Consider the following 21,905-nt stretch of genomic DNA (forward strand, 5'->3'; position numbering starts at 1 on the left):
TTATACTCCATCAGTCTCAGTGTGTGTCTGTCTGTTCGTGTGTGTGTGTGTGTGTGTGTGTGTGTGTGTGTGTGTGTGTGTGTGTGTGTGTGTGTGTGTGTGTGTGTGTGTATGTCTCTCTCTCTGAGACAGATGTAGGATATACATCTGTTTTGTATAGACAGTATCTTGCCTTGAGGAGGTAATGCTCATGAGCAGCTGATGGCCTGTGCACCAATTAGAGTCCCTCACATGCTGATTGCATGTGGAACACCTGTGGTATCATTCCCATACTCAGTGGCATGAAAACACACTCCCAAAAACATAATACTTCATGTAGGCGCTGCCCTTTTGTCTTGCCTGGGAGGAGTACTTCATGGAGGTGTGTGATGAACAGTGTAGCTGGGAATACCTCTTACAACAAACTCTGTGGAGACAGCCCAACAAACTGGAGAAGAATGTTCCAGACATAGGGACAGAATGTAAGTATTGCTGTTACATAGTTAAAGTAATGCTAGTTTGACAGGGTTTGTGTGGATATGGCTGCTCTGCATGAATTTAAGTCTGATAGTGTTATGTGGTTGACATAACTCTCAACTGTAGGGCTATCCACAGATTGGCCAGAGTTTGGACTCATATTTGGTGTGTTACTCACACATTTTTGGACTTTGAAATTTAGTAGCATACTCTGAGGATTGCAGTCAGTAAATGGTAACAACCATGTGTTTTTCCGAACTCAAATCTCTCAACAAATATGTTACAACAACCCTGTTACACCAGCAACTTTCTCAGTTTATGACAGCAATATGTCAATAATGCCCCTGTGTTTGGGCCTCTGTATGTCAGGCTTTGTCCATATGTCATGCTGAAGAGATGTATAGGTATGTATAGTATATCATTATATAGTGACTTCATTCCAGACATAATCCCAGTGATGTATCAGACTGCCAGACATGTTACGTGTAGAAGATCTTATATATGAAGATGAACCCTGGACATTCTGTGGGACTCTGTACAGTTGATAGGACTGTGTATTTTTGGCAATTGTTAACTGTCAGGATTGTGTAGCAGTGTATTGTGAATTTGCTATTTGGCCTGTGTATGGAGGGAGGTAGATGTAAGTGTTGAGGGTCCTTTTCTATTTGACTTTGCATGCTACCCTAGCTTCTGGTGCTCTATCAGCTGTATATGTTTGTAGGGGCAGACTGAGACATGTCCCATACCACAGTCAGGCATCAGACTACACTGTGAATTGTGCCAGTACATATAGGGGTAGTGTATGAGTGGCAAACATGCTGATGATTTTGTTCACAAAGTCCATATACTCTACTGTTCCTGTGGCTTACCAATATGTCACTTTGAATGTGGTGAGATTGGTTCTAGGTATGCACTTTCATGCTGGTGTCTGTTGGTCAGTGCTGTTACATCCCTGTAGTGCCTGATATATTTGCAATTACATGTGTATTCCCCCATAGCAAAATTGGGTTTGTGTTGTGTCAGTCTGCTTGTAGTTTTGACAGTACTTGGTGACATGCCTAGCAGCTCAGTATAGTTTCTGTACTGTGATGTTATGTCCCAATATTTATCAGATGTACTGTTGCCTGGCCCTCATATGTGTTGTGTATGTCTGACACATCAGTGGGATGATGTGAAGCTTTATGTCAGTGAGTAGTGGGGGAGTAATGTGATTTGGGACTTGGGTTATTCAAGTCAGTATATGGTACAACAGACAGGAGAGTGTTACTGCATCAACTGTGTCACCTTATCTACTCCAGTATTTGGGATATGTTTCCATTTTCATGGCTTCACCCCACCTTGGTCAGGCTTGGTCGAGATTTATTGCACTAAGGGGTTCTGAGCATACCTTTCGACTGGCCAGATTGTTTCAGACTGTCCATGATTATTGCTCATATGTACGTTCTGTTCCACAGAACCATTATTTTAATTTCTGTGATAAATCACTGCGATGATATGAGGATTTCTGTCTGTAGATGATGACATACATTTCGGTTTCAGAATTTGCATCCTTCTGAACATGTATGCTGACATGAACCCTGTTACTGTAGCAACATTCTACATTTATAACTGCCAATGTCCCCCCATTTTGAGAGCCTGTATTCAGAATTATTGCACTAAGAGGTGTAGAGGTATGGTGCTGGGTATGACTTCATTACATGTTATGGATATATATATATATATATATATATATATATATATATATATATATATATATATATATATATATATATATATATATATATATATATATATATATATATATATATATATATATATATATATATATATATATATATATATATATATATATATATATATATATATATATATATATATATATATATATATATATATATATATATTTATTTATATAGATATTTTTGATATCTATACATATATATATATATATATATATATATATATATATATATACAGTACACACACACACACACACACACACTGGACACACACACACATATATATTTATATTTATTTAGTATTCTCATCCTAGGGGTTTTGATATCTATACATATGTTTAGGCTTATAAATGCCCTAGGGCAGATATATGTGTATATATTCTATATGTATTCATTTTATATGTATAGCTCCATAAATCTGATGTATATACTTTTTCATATTTATCTATCATCATGCACGTCTATATGTGTATATTTATATATACTAAACATGACTGATTCCACAGTGTTTGTTCCCTACTATTCTATACCTGTACTGAATGATATATTTGAAAAAACAGCATTTATTATTGCAGATCAGATGGTGTAGTGGTACATTTCTCTGACTATGGAGTACTGGGTCCTAGGTTCAGGATTGGCAGGGCTGATTATTTTGTTGGTGAGCAGAACAGTGGCTAATGGAGACAGTGTCATTAAGGCAGTTTTAAGCAGTTGTACACGGGTTTGCATGATGGTAAGGCATGCCAACAAATGGTTAAATGGGAAACTGCTTAATCTGTGTAGGCATTGCTTAGCATCATGTAAACTCACTTACTGCCGCTTACTGCTGCTTACTGCAGCCTACTCCCACTTACCCCTGTACTAATTTCTTTAACAGAAAAGAAAAGAAAAAAGGAGTGATAGGAAAGTAGAGAAAAAGGGGGCACACAGAGGGAAAACAATATGAAAGATAGCTAGGGATGTGCAGGACAGGTGTAGGGAAGGTCCATATCTGTCCATTTCTGATAAAGCAACAGCTGTGCATTTGTACAGAATTTGGAGGTGAATTTGGACACTCAAACCCCTGAGAGAGGGGTAAGGACAACAGTAATGTGTTGTTAAGCCAATTAGACCAGATTACATGTGTCCAGTGGACCCATCTGTGAAATGAACGGCTATGTACGGGGTGACTTCTTTTGTGGGAATAGATTGCCTCCCCTTTTTTTTTTATAAGGTGAGAGTGGGATGTTGGGGAAGGATAGCAGGTATATTTGGGGAGGTTGGTTGGGTAGGAAGATAAACAAGATAGACAAGACAGCAGACAGGGGCAGTATATGACACATGTGGGTAGTAAACACCTTGTACAGGGAGGGGTTGGGAATCAGACGCCCACGAGCCCCCAAATGGATACAGTGAGACTGAGGTCCCCACACATGGGCAGTCATCACCACTCCTTCATGGCCCCCGAAGGTGGTTGTGCTGTGTTTGAGCAGGAGGGGCAGGCTAACCCTCAAGATGCATCACACGGCCCTCAAGTTGGCATAGCTGATCTCCAAATTCCTTTTGAAGCTCACTACATACCAATCTCTGGACCTGACGATGGGTGATATTGTCCTGTCCTTGTCCTCTCCCGGGGGTGATAGGCCCCATCCTCTGAGGCAGTTCCATCCGAAGGTGGCACAGGACCAGCAGATGAGGAAATCCAGGATTGGGTCCCAGATGTGCTGGGTCCCGGTGCAATGGCCAGTTGAATCAGGACAGGCGGATCTGCTGGGATCAGCCTACATAGATGTGCTATTTTGTTGAGGTTTTACAACATATGTTGGTTAGTCATGAACAACACATTACAGGTTTAGTTATAACAGCATGCATGGGTGCTCCCTTTAATCCAAAACAACAGATTTGAAACAGTTGCATAGCAGACAGAACATATGCATATATGGGACCACAATGGACATTATAACGGCATGCAGGTTACACTGATGGCAACAGGCCACCAATGCTAGTATCTGAACAGTGAACATTAATAATCAAACATTTAAATATTTGTAGAACAATAGGACACATGTCCCAATGGTAGGCTTGGTGAAAAACATACCCATTGATTTATGTGTTTAGATTATTGGTGCAGAAAGGGTAGAAGAGAGAGAGAGAGATGTCAGTTAACAACTGTATAGGCTTCAGTTGCTCACAAGTGTAATGATCATTGCTCTAATCATTACTCTCAGAGTATTACCTCACTTTACATTGACCTATGGTCTTGGGTTGGGCAGTGGTATGTTTGTACACAGTGTATAATTACAGCCTTCTTACAGCTCATTTATACCTTTCCTTACCTGACAGACCTGTGGAGGAAATTACTGTTAACACTACCTGACTTTTTCTACCCATATTCACATAGTCAAGGTTACATACATGCACTTATACTGTGTGTGTTTGTGTATGTTACTGCCATAATTCACCTTGATTTCTATCAGTCACCCTGGTTGTTGGCAGTAATGACCACTAGCTGAGACAGTGTGACACTTGGACATCTCTTGGAGGAGACTATTCGATGTATGTACTTATCTTGCTGTCATTTGCAGATTTGGGGTTGGACAGTGGGTGTTGTACACAGTATATGATTACAGCCTTCTTACAGCTCATCTATACCTTTTCTTACCTGGCAGACCTGTGGAAGAAAATACTGTTAACACTACCTGACTGTTCCTACCAGTATTCACATAGCCAAGGTTACATACATGCACTCATGGTGTGTGTGTGTGTGTGTGTGTGTGTGTGTGTGTGTGTGTGTGTGTGTGTGTGTGTGTGTGTGTGTGTGTGTGTGTGTGTGTGTGTGTGTGTGTGTGTGTGTGTGTGTGTGTGTGCGTGTGCGCGCATGCGCGCTACTGCCATACTCCACTTTTATTTCTGTCAGTCACCCTGGATGTTGGCAGCAGTGACCACTAGCTGTGACAGCGTGACACTTGAGTGACATTTCTTGGAGGAGACTACTTGGTGTATGTACTTATCTTGCAGTCATTTGCAGCTTTGGGGTTGGACAGTGAATGTTGTACACAGTGTATAATTACAGCCTTCTTACAGCTCATTTATACCTTTTCTTACTTGGCGGACCTGTGGAAGAGATTTCTGTTAAGAATACCTGACTGTTTTTACACATATTCACATATTCTTGGGTGACATTATGCATACAGCTTTATACCAGTCCTGGGATTCGAACCATGCCTGTTTGTGCAAAAAGGTATAACAAGGCTGTGGTGCATCACAATGAGCTATTGGGGAACTGCTGTTTTTTTTTGTGACAGTTTTCTGTATAATACTCTCTTGTTTGGACAATCTGCTTTGTAATTTTGGCATTCATGCATGGCAGATAGTTGTTATACTGTGTATTCATACCTTCACATATTACAGCATGGAAAACAATGGTTAACACAGCATTACTATTCGGGGTTCAGATCTTGGTGCATGGAACATTTCTTATAGTTAATCTGTTTTACATCTCCACAATCTTTGTCAGATGAGCCTCAATTAATTAATGCTGTCAGAGCCATAGTTTCTGTGCAGAACCGGTACACATTCAAATTCATACTACCACATAGCAAAGTAAACACAGCAGTCTGGGGTTTTGATTTTTATTGACAGGTACTGACACTTTCAATGATCTATATCCTGTATATCAGTATTACTCTGTTAATGTCTCATTTATTCAGTACAAACAATACACATTTCTAACTACTGGCAGCATTTCTGTTTATATTCCCTGACTATTACAAGCTAGGTTTGTACTCACCATCCTCGCGATGCAGCCTTAGCAGCCTGCTGGCATGGATGTCCAAATTCGCAGCCCTCTCATCTGCAGCTGTGCAGGCTATAGAGAAACATTTATGCATATCTTATCCATCTCATACTTAGGCTGGACTTTGTTACACAATACTTGATAGTGATACTTACACACTGCTGAGATATTATGTGCCCAAGCATCTTGGATCCACTAGTCCAAGTGGTCCCTTTTTCTATGCTTCAGGTCAGCGTAATGGTGCTGGACCTGCCCACCAGTCCGAGGGATACCAGTAGCACTAGTGAGGTCATGTGCAAGACAGTCCCAGGCCTCTGCTTTGTATTGGGAGCCCTGGTACTGATTCTGCAGCAGTTTCCCTTCATGGTGTTTTACAAGGAGTCCAAACATGACCCTGGACTCCTGAATGCCCCAAAGCTGCACCCAAAATCGCACACCTTTACCAACACCAGCCATAGTACCTGCAGTGATCAGCTACAGCTGGTTATGGTTGTATTCCTGCCCGCGGGGTTTAAATAGGGCTGGATTCCCACTCTTTGCCCTGATTGGTCAATTTTGAATATGCTGAGCTAAGCTAAAGAAGGACAGACCCGCTTAGCACAGATAAGTGTTGCTTAAAGGGGTAAATGCTAAGCACTGCTTACCAGTGTGTAAATCCACTTAGTTACCCTAATTATTACTAAGCATACAAATTTAAGCAATACTTACTCTGGCTAAACATAGCTGAGCACAATTTAGCATTGTTCAGCTTTCATTTTATGGACTATCAGGACTGAGGGGTTGATTCCTTCTTAATGACATCTTATGATATGTATGTTTCCCTTCTATAACATCCCCCTATGTGCTTTCATTGCATTATATTCTTTTGTGGCTATACTGTATGGGACACTTGTGTTTATATGGGGGTTTCACATCTGTACTACACTGACACCTCACATTTGGACCTGCTACACTACCCTGGTTAACAAATATATATATATTATTATCTACCTATTTATAAAAAAATATATTTTTAGTGCTGTTTTCACATATTAAAATAAATGAACTGCATTGGGGCTCGAACCATGAATGGCTGCATGATAAGCAAATGCTCTAAACACTGCACTATTTCACTTTGACTAATTTGGCAGTATATTTCTATTAGCTCCTTTTGATGTTTAAGCTATGCACACCCACTCATCTACAATTAAACTTTATTGGGGATGGAAAAAAATAAACATGTTTTATTTTTATTTACTTTAGGGGTATGCACATTGCTTTCTGCCTCTTAGGGCAGGACATCTGGGCAACTACATCATAAAGGGGGTATTATTTTACATGTTCCTCTCAGGAATATGCTTACTTATTTGGTATGCCAGCATGTACACTGGCATACCATTGTGGACATTATCTGTGCTGGACCATTGTCGGGGGGGCTGTGCTTCTTTGTCTATTCTAATGTATTTTGTCCACGGACACTGTTGGTTGCTTTAGAATTGCCATATGGCAATTCTAGAGTGCAGAGGGCATGTGTACTGTGGGAGCAATGCTTGGACACGCACCCTGCATTTGTTCATGGATTGTGCACATGCAGATTATACAGCAGCGCACCTTCATGAATATGCAAGGCAAGCTGCTGTACTGCACTGGCACTATCCGCTCCATGCAGGAATAGCATTATTCCTTCATGGAGTTTAATAAATCCCAGGGAGTGTCTTTGATGTTAATCCTCCTTCCCCAACTCACTGACTCATCTCAACAAAACACTGTATGCAATGTAAAAATGCTGTAACAAAACACAAGAAGAAAGATGCATTTTTACAGAAAATACAGTGTAGAAAAATGCAAAATCAAATACTAATAGAAAATAAAAGTAAGATGAAAATATTTCTTTCTTTGTACACACATAGTTTAATTAAAGGGAAATATGACAAATGTGTAATAAGAAAAAAAAAACTAAGTGTAAGTGGTGCCTTCTTGTTCATTTGCACCTGAAAACCAAGCTTGAAAGCCCTGCTTTTTTCCTCCAGGCTATACTCTTTAACTGAGGTGTGATGTTGTCAATCCCAACTAAAGTGGCACATCTAAATGCCATTGTTTAAGAGATATTGTTTACTTAATGGGACTGTAGTTGTAATAAATGCTCTAACCTTATCATTCTGCCACTCTTAGTACCCTTCATAATGTAACAGAAGACAAGGGAAAGAAAGGTAAACAAAAATTACTTCACACTGAAAACAAATGGAATCATTATTATACTATGCTTTTTCTGTATGTGATTTGTTTAATGTTAAATTACAGAGACGAGGAATCGCTTTTTGGAAAAAAAAACTGTTGATATTTGGGTGTTCTCCTTTAAAATAATTATATCAATTTTTACAAAAATGACACAAATCGTTCCATGGATTTTCAAACATCACATTTGCAATAAATGTCAAACCAACTCAGTTTACATTGCATTCCCAATGTGCCCCAAGGCCCATTATGTTTGTATGCACCAAGGCCAGTATGCACGATGATGAACATGTCATCATGGCTGCAGTACAGACATGCAGCCAGATCATGGTAAACTACCTCTTGGCTACACTGATATACAAGCAGCTTTGAAATGAGGATCGCTAGTAGTCAATGCAAGTACTTGCACACAGGCGTAAAATGCCTCATGTAGTATATCTATCGATATCTATATATCTATATATCTATATATCTATATATATATATATATATATATATATATATATATATATATACAGATAGATATGTGTGTGTATTTATATAAAAATATGCAAATGAAGGGAAAGTACAACTGACTGCTAAGAGTATGAATAATGTTTATACTGCATCTACAGAATCCACAGAAATGGACAGAAATAATCCCAAAGGTAGTACTGAAGCAATAAAATCTATAGAGATGGACAGAATAAAGTCCAAAGAGAGTTAAGGAACAAAACAATTCCCGGAAAAGAAGAGTTGAAAAGCTATTATGACAATACATGTTGAACAATGAGAAATCTACAAAGGAGAGCTGAGATATAAAAAAGTAACATAATGTAGCATCCTGCACCAGTAAAGTAACATAATGTAGCATCCTGCACCAGTACTGATAACATCAGAGTATGAGCAGTGGACATGCAGTATACTTTGAGTGCCATTAAAAAAGAATGTATGGTACTCTGAGGGTGATTCTATCTGTCAATTCAGCCCATATGCCAGTATATCCACAGTGTACTGGCATGGTGAGCCACAGCAGCAGACAAAATGGAAGGGGACATAAAACACACATCAGAGATCTGTAGTACATACACATGCAGACTGATGGCAAGAAAAGAAATGTAGGCCTCAAGGGAAGCGAACCCATGACTTTTCTACTAAATCTTGCCATAACAGTGCATTTGTGGTGTAAGCCATTACAGATGTCAAAGTAAAAAGAGGATCACAAGTGAAGACTGCAAACTAAACAGTTGTAAAACAACTTGCAACACCCCAGGGGATATGAAACACATAACCACCGCATTGACACAGTATACATAATGAGTACACTGTGCAATCAATGGAATCTGAATAATGGCAGTAGTTGTATGAGCAGTGATTTTAGCATTTTGCATGACTGAGTTCATGCCAAAGATCTTTCGTCATTTATCCCATAGGATGTGGAATGACATTTCTCTGTGTTTATATATGGCAATTGATACTGTTCCCTGGCAACTAACATGCAATGTATGATCACAGAAAAAGATTCTGAATTGTAAGTCCCTTGTTGAGACTTTTGTGGTGTCTTTCTATTTTTGACCATATTATAGGTTTGTAATGGTAGTATAGGACAGAGAAGGAAAGGGGAAATGAATACAGAGTAGAACACAACTTGTGCAAATAAGGAATGAGTAGGATGGAGGCTGGATAGGAATCTGTATTCCTCAACTTCACAGCTCAACAATGACAAAAGTCGATGAAGAGAACACTTGCTTCACACATCTATCCATCATCCTAGAATCCTTATTAGGAGGATGGATAGTTGAACTCTCCTCAGAAAGTTCCTTCTTGGTCGCTGCCACCACAACCATGGCAGCTACTGCAACCCCTTCATCCAGAAGGCCTTGTTAGATGGGGTGGTTATAATTTTATTTGGTCTCCAGGGAACAGGCCTGATGGAATCTGAGGTCTCCCATGGCCACCTAGAGATCAAACACACAAGCTCTTCAGTGGATGGAGTCACCCAGTGGTGTATGGGCAGGAACCAAAGGCTGCCAGGTACACCGACTCCTCGGGTGAATGATTACTGGACTTCCAGCCACCCTTGTGTTTCAGAATCTCTGGTCTCTCCCCAAAGGAAACATTCTCAGGGGATGATCATGGGGATTCTTCTCCCTCATCAAGGTCAGTGTCTTCCATGGCTGACTCCTCTGTGGAGATCAAATGCTTTATCTTGCAAAGTCTCTTCCTAGGGACTTCCTCAATGGGGTAGTCTGGAGAGGTATCAGAAGAGTCAGGGAGTACCCAGATGACTCTTGGAAGGCTGAAAAAGCTGACGCACTAAGGTTTTTATTAAACTTGTTATATTCTTTGGACCAGTGGCCTTTTTGGTTTCTTTTGTACCCAGATGGGTATATTGGTGCCTGAAGTCCGACTGTCTCTGTGGAACATCATGGTGAAAAGAGGAATGCAGGGTATCTTTATGGGATTGTGGATCTGAGGAAGGAGATGATCTTTTAGATGCAGTGGCAGCTATAGCACTCTCTAAAGCCCTGAAGGCTGACCGCTCCTGAATGGATGAGGACTCTGGCTTCGATAAGCCATGATTTTTGGGATGGGGTCCTCTCCAGTCCAGAAGATAGTTCACCAGGGTTTGAAGCCAGAGCCAAGCTCACCTTCACCAAAGCCGCAAAGTGCATTGACTGCTCCGAAGACCTGAAAGTCAAGTGCACTGAAGGCTCATGGGGCTCACTATGGCTCAGGGAACTCCCTGGATCTGAAAATGCCAAAGAACTCTGAGAAAAAGTCCGATCTGAGGAAGAGGACATCTTCAGATCAGAGCTGAAAGGCACCAGGTGTATTGGATCCAACAATTCAGCTTGCCCTGAAGTTGGAGGAGGAAGGAGAGAGGCAGTGGACAGTTTAGACCTGCACCATAATTGTCGAGGTTGAGGGGATCTAAGCGATACCTTGCACCCACAAAATCTTCTGCACCATCCATTCCACATTTTCTTCAGTAAGGCACCTGGTCAAATGGGAAAAAGAGGAAGATGGGGACCTTGGTCTGGATAAGAAGGGAGATGGTACCCTCGATGGAACTGGATCAAAGTTCAGGGAGTACTGTGTCCTTGCTAGTGTCAGAATAGGTTTGAAAGGACTATTTTTCGGATCCAACATCAGTGGATCCGATCTATCTTTACTAGATAGAATTATAGAAGAGGAAGTCAGATCCAACAAAGTAGAGATCAGTACTGAAGGAACTGATCAGGTGACAGACTCCACAGGCTTGGGTGATTTTGATAATTTTGCTCTTGGCTCTAAAGAATCCATCACTGTCAAAGAGGGTCTTTTTTTCCTGAATCAGAGGATTTAGAGGAATGCAATGAAGCAAGGCTTGAATAAGCTGATTTAGTTTTCATGGATTTATCTTTACTGCCAGAAATAACCTCCCTCAAAGGCCGAAGGTAACATGTTCCTCAAGATGAGCTTATTTTTTCTTTCAACCAAAGCTCAATGGTTGAAAGAGTGGCAAATCGCACAGTCCACTTGTAAGTGAAGGGGCCCAAGAAAATAGACATACAGGGAGTGAGAGTCACTAAAAGGGATCTTGTGCCTGCACTTTGTGCATTTTTTGAAATCAGCAGGCTTCTCTTACTTCACACACACACACACACACACATACACACGCATGCACGCACGCACGCACACACGCACACACACTTAAAGGACAGAGGAAAGTTTTTTTTTTTTTTTAATAAAATAGAAGAAAGGGAAAACTATAAACAATAGTAGTTAAGAAGTACTCTTAAGGGTAAAAGGGGAGGGAAGTAAGCTACAAAAAGATGGTTACTGGTAGGAAATGAAAGTGAACAAGCAAGAGAAAAGTGAAAGTAACCTAAATAAAATTAATTACTGTAAAAGATAGATTCTACATGATAAGGGAGAGATAGGAAAGACTAACTACACAAATAATATGGAGAAAAATAGACTATAGAGGAGAAAACTTTAAATAATACGACCTGATAACCATGAGTTAGCTGATCAGACCATGTCTTCACAAAGCAGCAAATGAGATCTGAGGTAATGGGGAGAGATGCATTGTGGGTAAGGAGAGGCATCCAAGAGCTTTTTGTTTGCCAGTACTTTAGAAGCAGCCAAATCGTATCCAATGGATAGGATCCTGAATCATATGTGAAGGTCACATGAAAAACTGACAATATCAGGTAAACAGATACAATCATTTCTGAGTGTTGTTTACTGTGGCTTCCAGCTGTTTTTGTAGGATCACTCTGTGGTATGTGTGCACGGGTCCCCTTCACTACACCGACACGCCACAAAGCCGACACCCAAAACACCGAGACCAAAAGACCGACGACGCAGATGATCTACAAGGTGAAATCCCGACAGCCGAAACACTGACATGGGCAACGTGTGAGCATGTTTCGGTAAGTGTGCAATAGTGAGGGATTTAGGGTTAGGGAGCAGACAGGTAAGTGTGCGATAGTGAGGGATTTAGGGTTAGGGTGCGGGAAAGGTGAGTGTGCGGTAGTGTTGGACTTAGGGTTAGGGTGCGGGTAAGGTAAGTGTGTGATAGTGACGGACTGTAGTTTTAGGGGTGGGTTAAGTGAGTTAGGGTTAGGGTGCGGGTAGGGTGAGTGTGCGATAGTGACGGACTTTATGTTTAAGGGTGGGTTAAGTGAGTTAGGTTTAGGGTGCAGGTAGGGTAGGTGTGCGATAGTGATGGACTTTAGGTTTAGGGGTGGGTTAAGTGAGTTAGGGTTAGGGTGCGGGTAGGGTAAGTGTGCGGTAGTGTCGGACCTTAGGGTTTGGGTTAAGGTTAGTGCATATATAGTTGTGTGTAATGTGTAGTTTACGTTTTGTGTGTCGGTGTTTTGGGTGTTGGTGTTATGGTGTTCGGTTTTGTGAGTTGTCGGTATTGTGTGTTTTCGGTCTTTTGGTCTCGATGTTTTGGGTGTTGGCTTTGTGGCGTGTCAGTGTAGTGAAGTGCACGCACTTAGGAATGTGCCTGCATTCGCTCGCTGTTTCTGTTCTTGTCATTACTCACTTAAATTACAGGAAACAAATTGCCTCCACTGAGCTTGTCATTTCTGTGTGTGTGTGTGTGTGTGTGTGTGTGTGTGTGTGTGTGTGTGTGTGTGTGTGTATTTTTAATTACTAGCAACACGATCAACAAAATTCCAGCTAATTAATTCATAGTTACCTTTGGGCTGCTTTGTGTTACAAGGCATACCAGTGGTGGCTTCAACATTATTGTGGCAGAAATGTTTCAGAACCACAGGGAATATGTCAATGTTAATACAGGTGAAGCTGTGTCTCTGGATGTAATAGAAAACAATGAGATAGAAAGCTGTGAAGTAAATTGAAAAGTTTATGCAATTGAAGAAATGTAACATACAAATACCTTACTGCTATTTTTTGTTTGTTTTGTTTTTTACCGTAAATCAGATGCTATTATTAGTAATAACAAATAAAGGGCATGTGGGGAAAATACAGATTTATGTGACATGAATGTAGTGGCTGATGAGGGTCTAGTTTGAAATGGGTACTCAATTATAAAAAGAAAATGTGAAGACAAGAAGATTATAAGTAAACAGGATATATAATGCCTGTTATCATACCAGTTAATGGGAAAAGAATGATAAGTACAGTATGCATATTACTTATTTTTAAATGAATACCATCATCTCACTGCATAACACAGATATTACAGCAATCATTGAATCAAGGAGACCTCTACCCATTCACCACTTTTTTCCTTCTGTTATGACTACCACTTAGATGCCAGAACAGGAATAAGGAATGGAGAATGGACCATCCTTCTGTTCAATTCTTACCTAAAAGAACAACTCATATCTTACAATGATTCTATTTCTGACTCCCTACCAAACTCCTTACAAAACTGACTACTAGTAAACATACCAAACAGAATAAAACACTCTAGTTACCTGTAGTCAACCTGTCCTCTCAACCATCCACAGATAAATTCAAAGTCCTTATACAAAGCATTACACCCATTAAAGCAAGCATAGCGAACATTCTAGTAACTGAAGACTTTAAATTGAACATACTAAATCCCATCCAGAATGATGTCATAGATCTTTTATCTTAGTACAGCATTCAGCAACCTGTGCAACAAACCACAAACTGGTATCTTAAAGCAAACAACCGCTCTCTGTTAGACCTCATAATCACTGACTATCACTCAATTGTATCTGATAATGACATACATCCTTCATCATTTGGTGGCCGCTGCTTAATCCGTTTTTTATCAACATTTACCCTACCAAAGGATTCCACCTCTTCTAATTTCTTGAACAGTCAAAATAGTCTCTAACTTCATGAAACTCAACTCTCTCTTAAGTACGCTGCACTAATACAACATTTGAAGCATAAATGAAGGTAAAAGTCCTTCAGAATCACTCACCCAAATCTTCATGTTCTAGATATTTATAAAAATCACCAGTTCTGTCTTTAAAAGAAAACATCAATACTGATGTGGAATACAGGTCACATAAATATTATAAAAGTATAGCTGCTGAATATACACAAATATGTTCATAAGAGACACTGGTATACAAGGTCATCATTTCATTTGATAATGTTTGGAAAGTAATGTGCTTTAATACTTTTCACTAGTAAACTTAGTGTATTGTACAGTATAAAACAGAATTCTGTATTTAATTTTAGTTTATAGGATAAGACATTTAAATTATTAAGTGTTAATTATGTCTTTAAATCTCTTAGATATAAACCAAATGATCTTGCAACTTAAATAAAAAATAAAAATATTTTTTTTCTTTGTTAATGACAGGTAATGTTCTAGCCATATATTTCCTTACATTACATGTTATTTTGCATGTTTTTCTACTGCACTCTACCATTTTGCATTCCTATTTCAGTTAATTAAAATTAATAAGTTGAGTTCAGTAAATGTAATATTTACAGCTTAAAAATGCGATCGTATCTTAATAAGATTTGCATTTTTTTACAGGCTATGGCAAGATTTAATCGCATAGAGCTTCTGTCTCATCCAGTATGCAGGGAGTACTTAAATATGAAATGGTATGTCAACACTACAAAACAAATTCATTTTGTGAGCTGTTTAAATTTGCAAGACAGTAGTTTGTTTAGGGTGCATTCACCAGTTTATGTGGCACAAAGCAGCATTAATGTTTATAAAATAAAGGTATTTTGGACTCTTTATGTTACAGAACTTATTTTATCTCATATGTTATGGTTTATAAATGCTCCATTTCACTTTTTAATTAATATGAATACAATCTGTATTGACTATTCAGTTTCCTGAACATGGCATTATTGTAATTTGCCAGATAAAAGAGCCACACACAAGAAATGAGTACGGAAGGAAAAATACAAGAAAAAGGGTGGGAAAAAGATCTGGGAGACATTTTAGAACTGTAGGAAAAGCCTCACATTTTAGAATTGCCGGAAAAGCCTTACATTATACATATCCATATATTCTATTTTTTATTTGTTCTTAAGGAACCTGTGATGATTTTCAGTAACAAAGGAGCTGGATTGTAGCTGTTGTGATTATTTATTTTTCCATATGCTGTCTTTTTGCCACAATCCTTGAATTATTTGTAAAACCCAATAGGCACTGATCTGGATGTAAAGTTGACTTGTATCTGTTGTTCTGTTCTCATCTACCAACAGGAAACTTAGGAGCATATGCATCAACAATGGACTATGTCTCAATTCTCTCTTCCAACAATGCTAACATTCTGGGTTGGATTCTCACCCTAATTTGCAAAAATCTAATTGGGTATAATGGATTTAATTTATGATTTTGAAATGTACAGGCAACTCTCCAGTGAAGTAAAAAAAACAATAATGTGACCAAATAAATATCTCTCTAGCTCTATAGTGCATCATAAGAAACCACATCCCACCATTTTTCTTCATAACTATAGGCATTACATTTTGCAATATATATATGTCTAATATTCTGACAAAAGATCTTAATTTATAGCCTTGAAGGCAAAATTGAGGATCTCATTAATCTGAGAAGCAGAAACAGTCACATGAAAACATCTTCTCATATACTTGAATTTATTATTGTATTTGAATTTGCTTCTAGTCATGATAAGCTAGACTGGAACTTGTATGAAATTCTACCCTCTACATTAATTATACTACTCAGTATTGCCACTAAAGATCAAACAGTAACCCTTGGAAAAAACAAACAAAAATGACCAAGAAATATTTTCACTTACTTTATGACATAGCAATGGAACATACATTTTTGAAAATAAACTTTCATTCTCCTGTTTTGTACTTGCTAAGCTCTCAAATAAGTTATCTGCTATGCCATTATATAGAAAAGTTATCATGGAGGTATTCTATATTTACCCTGAATCATACATTGCATAACTTTGTTAACAGAAGATTCTATATATTCCTCAGGATTCAGCAAGCTCTGCACTACATGCAGGAATAGTGCAGGAGCTGCTGGAGGCAATATGGCCACTCTGCGATCCAGGAATAAGCTCCCGGGATGTGCACGAGGATTCCTGCACTATTCCTCCACATACACAGCTCCAGTATGCAAATTACCCCATTTGCAGGTGAAAACCATGCAAAGGAGGTGAATTTGTGATCCAGGAAGCTGGCAGCTGGCCATGCAGGACTAGTGTAGTCTGCAGAAATGTACTCAGTTAGTAACCGAGTACATTTCTGCAAACTACAAAACGGAGCCAAGACAGCTCCAAATAAAGGATGTATATAATGTGAAAACCATGCCAATGGCCAAATATGTTACCACTGGCATGGAAAACAGTTGCAAAAAAAAAAAATAACTTTGATTTTTTTTGCCGATTTCAGCTGTTTAGGCGTAGGGCAGCAGTGCGCAAAAGGAATTGGGATGAAAATAAAAAAAAAAAAAACTTAAAATAAACGTTTTATCCAAAATCACAATTTTGCCATTATACTCAATGGCAAGCAGAAGACAACATGGCCAGTGAATAGTGGTTGCTAAGGGGGAAGGCTCAGTCTGGGACTTGTAACTAGGCATTAGTAGGCAATCCTATGCAAATGAGGGGAATGATACTGAATCCTAGATCCCCCCTCATGGCTAGCCTGCACCCAACTGTGTTGGTGCAGGAAGACCATGGTGCAAGCCTAAGAGCTAGCTGACATCATAGGGGGGTATGTTAGGCATACTGTAAGCTAATGGGAGCTCTGTGGCTCAGGTTTGCCCTGTGCTTAGCAGAGCTAAGCATAGGGGTGTGTCTGAGGCTGCCTAGCACTTTTTGCATTGCCTAAGCAGGTGTGCGCACCATGCACTGTGTTTTAAAGGAAAAAAAAAATTAAACCAGGAAATTGCAGCTCCGTGCACATCTGAGCACTGTGTTTGCGCTGTGCACTTCGGGGCTTAGAAAGGAAGGCAATGGGAAGGGAAAACAGCAGTAGGAAGGTAATCAAGGAGAGCTAGCATAGCTGGCAGGTGAAATGTATCAGAATCAGCCAATTACATAAGAAGTACCCCATCCCAGCCCAGCACACCACTATAAACTATAAAAACACCTTTCCTTCTGTTTTTTTCCCACAAACTCTATACTACCAGTGTACACAAGCGGGGAAATTCTATCAAACAAAAGCAATAAAATGATAGGGGCTGCAGCAGCTATCATAAATCAACATGTGGAATAGGCTGAGGGTTGTGAGAATGAGAGTGCTGATGATCAACCCACAGTGAGGAGAAGGAGAAGAGAGTACAGACCCAGGGTAGCCTACCAGGGGCTACATGAGCTGGAGATAGTGGAGCGCTATGGGGTGGACAGGGACCTCCTACAGCAAATTGTTGAGCTGTGCCGCCCACATCTCAGACACAGAACCAACAGAGGGGAACCCATCCCAGTGGATACCAGTTATGTGTAGGCCTAAGAATACTAGCCACAGGTACCTTCCAAAGGCCAACTGGGGATATCATGGGGATCTCACAGGTAACAGCATCCAGGGTAATCCACCAGTTCCTGGATGCCATGTCAGCACATGCTGGTGAGCACGTATATTTCCACAACACCCGTGAGGTGTTGGCTAGCAATATGCGTCTGTTCCACCAAATAGCAGAATATCCTGAGGTAGTGGGTGGTATAGACTGTACGCACATGTTCATCAAAGCACCACTCAGTGAGCGGGGTAGGGTCTACATTAACTGCAAGGTCTTCCCCTCCATCAACTGCCAGGTTGTGTGCGATGCCCAGGGCATTATAGTGAATGTGTGTGCTGGCTGCCCTGGAAGCTATCACGACTCCCACATCTGGCATCTGACACAGCTGTACCAGATATTTGCTAATGGAGACATCCCTTACAGTCACCTAGTGGGGAATGCTGTTTACGCACTGGAGCAGTGGCTGATGACACCCATCAGAAATGCACACACACCCGAATAAGAACTCCATAATGAGGCACACGCACAGAACAGAATCATAATAGAGCATGTGCTTGGATGCTCAAGTCATGGTTCCAGTGCCTGGGCACATCCGGTGGAACCTTGTAGTACTCACCAGCTACATGTACCTAAATTGTCATCGTATGTACCATGCTACACAATATGATCCTGCAGAAACAGCTGCACCAGGAACAGCACGGGGCAGGGCCACACAGCCCCCCACCATTGACAAGGCCTGCACAGGCACAGAGTGACTTGGAGGACCTGAGCCTGCCCCAATAGGCAGAAGGAGGCATGCCCAGTATGCCCAGGCCATGACAAAGAGGCAACACGTAGTACATATACTGTCATGGTAGGAACCCAGGGAATGACTCCTCTCTCTGACTCGCACATACAGTAAAAGGGATGCCAAACATGACATTACCTGTGCTTAACAATGTATAGGGAGTGTACTATGTGCATCTGGCATAGTCATCCCTCCAGCACCATCCTCAGTACTGGCACAGTCACAAGGTAAGTCACTCTTCCTATCAATTGCCGAATGGAGTAGTATGTGTTGTTACTTCTATCTCTGGTATGGTTGTGAGCATGCAAGGGAATCGGGTGGCTGAATGGGATGCCAGCAGATAGTAGACACCTGCAGTGGCAGCATGAGATCTGTAACAAATACTGGTGTCACCACAGTAGCCAGTACTAGACATGGTAACAAAACTCACTGCAGGAAATGTGCTGGGCCACATGTGTGTCCATTGGGAACATACATGCCAGTCAGGGAGCCTCACATACCCAACAACAGTCTCAGCCAGTAGGACAGGTGTAGACAAACACAAACATAGGCTGTGCTAAGGCCACTGATTGATGGCTATGGAGAACACCCCCCCCCAGACCTACACAGACAGACTACAACAGGTCAGGCAGTGGGATGGTAGTTCTGAAAGGTAAGAAGTCAAAAACTGAAATGTAGGTCAATCAAACCTAACACCTGCATTACACTGATTTGCCTATAGTCAGCATGATAAGTCAGAATGCAGAATGAAATGGAGTACCTGAAATACCAGTACAGTCATAGCAAATGTGTACAAGTATCAGGTGTGCCCCCCAATCCTATGTAGAAATGTAGTAACAGTCAGGTGTGCCCCCCCAATCCTATGTAGAAATGTAGTAACAGTCAGGTGTGCCCACCCCCAATCCTATGTAGAAATGTAGCAACATGTATGTGTAGGTATAAATACTGTGGAGCACAGATTACCTGAGCTGGACAAGGTAGCAGGATAGATTGTAGCAAGAATACAATATGCAGGGCTGTGTGTGTTAGGTTGGTGTGTGTCGTATATTGTGTGAGAGTGGTCAGTATGTATGCATAGTGAGGTTTGCCCTGGTGGCCATTTGCCAGTACTGCCGATGACAGAGCCAAGTTCTCACAACTGCAGTGCCAAAAACAATGCTTTCCAGCAAAACACATTTCAGCAGTAAGCCATAGTAAATGTTTGGAAGTAATATGTATCACCATTTGAAAGATGGACATGGCATGAATGTGGGCCCAGACATACAAGCAGTACACAGGGGGGGGGGGGTGTACCCAAGACAGACAGTGTATAATATGTAACTGTCAAATGGACGCACCTTTGAAATTGTACATGCAGGATAGCAGCACATTATCTGGGCTTTTATTAGGGAATACCAATGTCGTCTGGCCAAACACTGGCAAACCAGAAAGGTCATAGGTATGAAGTATTGAGAAACAGCTGATGGGCCCTGCACAAGCCAGCATAAGTGGAATGCCCCATGTGTATCTGTGAGTCAGATGCAAGTAGTGTCCATAGCACACATGTACCCAGCTCACCCCACCACCACCCACAGGTACCTCTCTGGTCTTATCCCTGCTGTTGGGAATGAGAACAATATGACCCCCACCTCTGTATGGCAATAGCTAAAGAATGCAGCATGCAGAACAGGTGTCCCATGCAGATGTGTCCCTAGCTGTAAGCAGCACCCTGCCAGTATCTACACCACTGGATCGGTAATGACAGAAAGTATTGGCATGGACACCTTGCAGAACTACCCTGTTACCCCAGGGGAAAGTAGTGCATTGCAGTCTGGGACTGTAGGAGTGACAGAATGCAATGGCCTGCTACAGCTGGCCTGCATCACTACCAAATGGCCTACAGTCCTCTGCCAAAGGCCTGTGTCTCACCCGTACTGCCAATGTATGTTATGTCATGGACACCCAAATAACAACATAAGACAGTCCACAGAACCCTAATGCAAGGCCATGTGGACAAATCTCAGTAACATCTCCACCATGTCCTACTGCATGAACTGTGGACCAACACCAAATTACTGCTGGGATGAGGCGATGACTATAGGGTACATATCAGATAATGTTTGCATAATGTTTGGAAGTGGATAGAATAATAGAGAGGCGGGGGATAAGAGCATGGGTGGCATGGAGTGTGTGAAGTCTGAAACTCAGCCGTGTGCACATACTATCCCTGTCTGCAAACACAAGAATGGGTGGCAACAAACCTGCTCGTAAACCACAATGTGAAGGGGTAATGTACAGAATTATGACCACTGCATCTGGGTAACCTCTGTGAATCTGTACAGCTGTGAGGAATGACCACAGCAGGATATGCCCATACTGTCACATTGATGGATATACAAGCATGGGATCCTCAGCCATCACTGTACCAAGGTGCTGAACCATTTACACAGACCCAGCAGCAAGTGTCTGCAGCTTCCCCTCCAGAATGACATGACTGTGCAAGAATATGTAGGCTGCTAACCACAATGCTGGACACAGGTGCATTCACCCTGTGTTCCCCAGGATATCACTGCAAGCAAATATATACCTGACAGTACTTGATGACATAAAACATCACAGTTTAAAACAGTACACATGTCTGAATATCTCTGCTAACAACAAGACCATGTAGCAGAAGCCGCACAGACACAATTACCTACAATAACCCATTATCATTTGCCCATTTTGACCCCTAATTGTCAACCGATCTACAGATATTCCACAGAAACAGGTTGCTGGCTGTAGGTGTAGAACACAAATGTCAGCACTGGAGTACAATCTACCTGGAATGGATTCACACATTCAGTACAAAAGGTCATACTGGGCATGCTCCCACACTTAGAGAAATTAAGGCCATGTCAGACAACAAAATACTGAAAGGTCATACTGGGAAAGCTCAAGAAATGAAGCCCATGTCTGGCAACAACAGTGGACCATACATATCTGACAGTTGCAGATTTTAATGCATACACTCCTCAGTACACATCAGCCATGCTTTGCACACACATTGGATAGGAATACACACAT

At 40.9% G+C, this 21,905-nt stretch overlaps 1 protein-coding gene across 1 annotated transcript in view; it reads left to right on the forward strand.

Annotated features, from left to right (window-relative positions):
• Positions 1-21,905, forward strand: part of LOC122797757 (transient receptor potential cation channel subfamily A member 1-like) — a 1,751,748-nt gene that overhangs the window by 701,084 nt on the left and 1,028,759 nt on the right. Inside the window, exon 19 of the mRNA XM_044066281.1 lies at positions 15,152-15,222. Coding sequence (XP_043922216.1) covers positions 15,152-15,222 — 71 coding nt within the window. The remainder of the gene's footprint in view (positions 1-15,151; positions 15,223-21,905) is intronic.

This window comes from Protopterus annectens, chromosome 3.part1 (assembly GCF_019279795.1).
Source record: "Protopterus annectens isolate FY-2018-M chromosome 3.part1, PAN1.0, whole genome shotgun sequence".
NCBI lineage: Eukaryota > Metazoa > Chordata > Ceratodontiformes > Protopteridae > Protopterus > Protopterus annectens.